Source organism: Lathyrus oleraceus, chromosome 4, assembly GCF_024323335.1.
Source record: "Lathyrus oleraceus cultivar Zhongwan6 chromosome 4, CAAS_Psat_ZW6_1.0, whole genome shotgun sequence".
Classification (NCBI taxonomy): domain Eukaryota; kingdom Viridiplantae; phylum Streptophyta; class Magnoliopsida; order Fabales; family Fabaceae; genus Lathyrus; species Lathyrus oleraceus.
Window position 1 is genome coordinate 45,445,684 of NC_066582.1, and position 2,557 is coordinate 45,448,240.

At 38.7% G+C, this 2,557-nt stretch overlaps 1 protein-coding gene across 1 annotated transcript; it reads right to left on the reverse strand.

Annotated features, from left to right (window-relative positions):
• Window positions 1–1,616: 1,616 nt before the first annotated feature.
• On the reverse strand, window positions 1,617–2,114 carry LOC127135922 (uncharacterized). Its single transcript, XM_051062546.1, has one exon. The coding sequence runs from the start codon at window positions 2,112–2,114 to the stop codon at window positions 1,617–1,619; it is 498 nt and encodes a 165-aa protein (XP_050918503.1).
• Between the last annotated feature and the right edge of the window lie 443 nt (window positions 2,115–2,557).

The following is a 2,557-nucleotide window of genomic DNA, read 5'->3' on the forward strand; positions in this document are numbered from 1 at the left end:
TCCATTGCTATCAATGCATACTAACCATTGTTTTTTTTTATGGTGATATGTGAATAAGAGATCCAAACACCATCCAAGATATTCCTTTTATTTTCTATTCATTAGTTTGTATTGTTTGGAGTGCCATGCCACTTGTATGGTTTAGGCATGTCACTTAACTTGTAAATTGTATTTTCCTTTTATGCTTTTAGGTTGTATTATGTGGATCCCCCCATTGTGGGTTAAATGCTCCCCCACCCCTAGTCATGCAATAACTTAGATTTATTGCTCTCTAGTTAGTCCACTATGCATGTCAATAACCAAGATAAAATACAAAATGATAAACCAAGCATTTCAAAAGAAACAAAAGGTACTTGATTCAACATCAAGTCGTTTTCTGAATAAAACTCACACCATTGCAACGTGAATGCTTTATCCAACGTCAAATAGTCTTCATCCACTCCATGATCCATTATATCCTCTCTTCTCTATTCTCTTCTCAAACTCATTCTACCTCTCTCCTCCATTCTTCACTCACACTTTTCATAATAAATTCAAACGCTTGATTCAACGTCAAGTACCTTTTTCAAAACCATTTTCATAACAAATTGGAATGCCAAATGGGGTGTACGTATTTGTATACAACATTAAAGTAATTCGACCGTACCTAGCCTGAGGACCCTACACTTGACTTTCCCCTTAAAAAATCTAATAATTCAAACAAGTTAGATCTAGGTGCTATGAGGGATAAAAAGAGTAGCTAGGACTCCATTGTCCTCTCGATTCCCAAGTACTCTGATTGTTGACTGTACTTAGTCAAAGGTCAGATACTTGTCTCCCTCTAAGTTCCAATGATTAGACTTGTCAAACTCTTTTCACAATTCAAATCTCTTTTTTGGATGAAAAAGAATGGTTAGGACAACCTTGTCCTCTCAAATCCCGAGGTATTGGACCGATGACTGCATCTAGCCAAGGGTTTGATGCTTGTCTCTGTATATAAAATCAACCCCAACAAATCAAATCATATTTTGCCTTAGGGATTTCTCTTCAAAACCTTTCAATAAGGATATTTTACTTCCGTTCTACCGTGAACGATGCTTAAGCCTCCATGTGCGAGCAAGTAATGTTTACTGCTAGAGTGCGAACCAGGCGTATCCACTTTACCACAAACAAGCAAATACTTTCCGCTCCCATGACAGAGTATACAAGTAAGTGAATAGTAGCACGCAGACTTCAATATTGTTAAGTAAAAACAACCAAACAAATACTTCATTTTTGAGCCGAACTACGGAGCTCTGACTTCCTTATTGCACGTATGAGGATACGTAGGCACAAGGGCCCAAATCCTTGGCGAGCACACTAACTTAAAACTTATTTTCTCCCCCATCTTATCTTTTCATCTCACTCCTAATAGCAAACAACATACAGATAAACATCCATACGCATTTGATACGAGCAAGTGGTTCCCATGGAGTACCATGGATGTGAGGGGTGCTAATACCTTTCCCTTGCATAACCGACTTCTAAATCCGCTCTTGGTTGCGAGACCATTTCTCTCATTTTGGGTTTTACCGCTATTTTCCCTTTCCTTTGGAATAAATAAAATTCGGTGGTGACTTTGTATTTTTCACGACGCTTCAATGTTCAGACGGCAAATTGCTAACCTCATCAGGAAACACTTCAGGAAAATCACGAACAACCGGAAGTTCACCCATTGTTCCATTTTCACTAAGCTTCAAACTTGCCACCAACATAAACACTTCAGCACCATCTCGCACAGATTCATTCACTTGTTGAGTAGACAAGAATAAATCACCTTCCTTCTCTGGCTCAAGAAAAAGAACAACTTTCACAAAACAATTGATATAAACATGGTTGGCCCTCATCCAGTCCATTCCCAAAATAACATCAAGTTGACTAAATGGAAGACACGCTAAATCAACTTCAAAATCTTTATCACAAATATTCAACGGACATTTCAAACAAACAGATGAAGTAGTCACTGAACCCATAGCCGGAGTATAAGTAACCATGCTTCCACGCATAATAGATAATTCAAGATTCAATCTCTTAGCATAATCCAAAGAAATAAAAGAATGTATCACACCGGTATCAATAATAGCAATCAAAGGCATATTATTAATAAAGCACGTACCTCAAATCAATCTCTCCTCAGCAGAAGTATCAGCACCGGAAAATGCAAACACTTTCCCTTTGTCTTGCTCCTTCTTCAACTTGTTGCACTTGGTACTAATGTGCCCTTGCTCACCATAGTTGTAGCAAGTCACATTCAAACCAACTCTATAATCAAAAGATTTGTGACCTTGCTTGCCACACTTGAAACAAGTCACATCACCCTTAGGACACTCGGGAGTATGATGTCCCTCAACACCACATTTGAAGCACTTGACAGGAGTGTGAGATCCTCCCCCACTCGGCTTCTTTCCATCACCAGCTTTCTTCTTACCATCATACGACTTCCCTCAGAATTTCCCTTTTCCTTTCTTATCATACAAGGACTTGTAATAAGCAGCACTCTCACAGCTATCCTCATCATAGATCCTACTCTTGTTAACCA

Excerpts from the sequence above, each read along its gene's own strand:
- LOC127135922 (XM_051062546.1), bottom strand. The coding sequence starts at position 2,114 with ATGCCTTTGATTGCTATTATTGATACCGGTGTGATACATTCTTTTATT.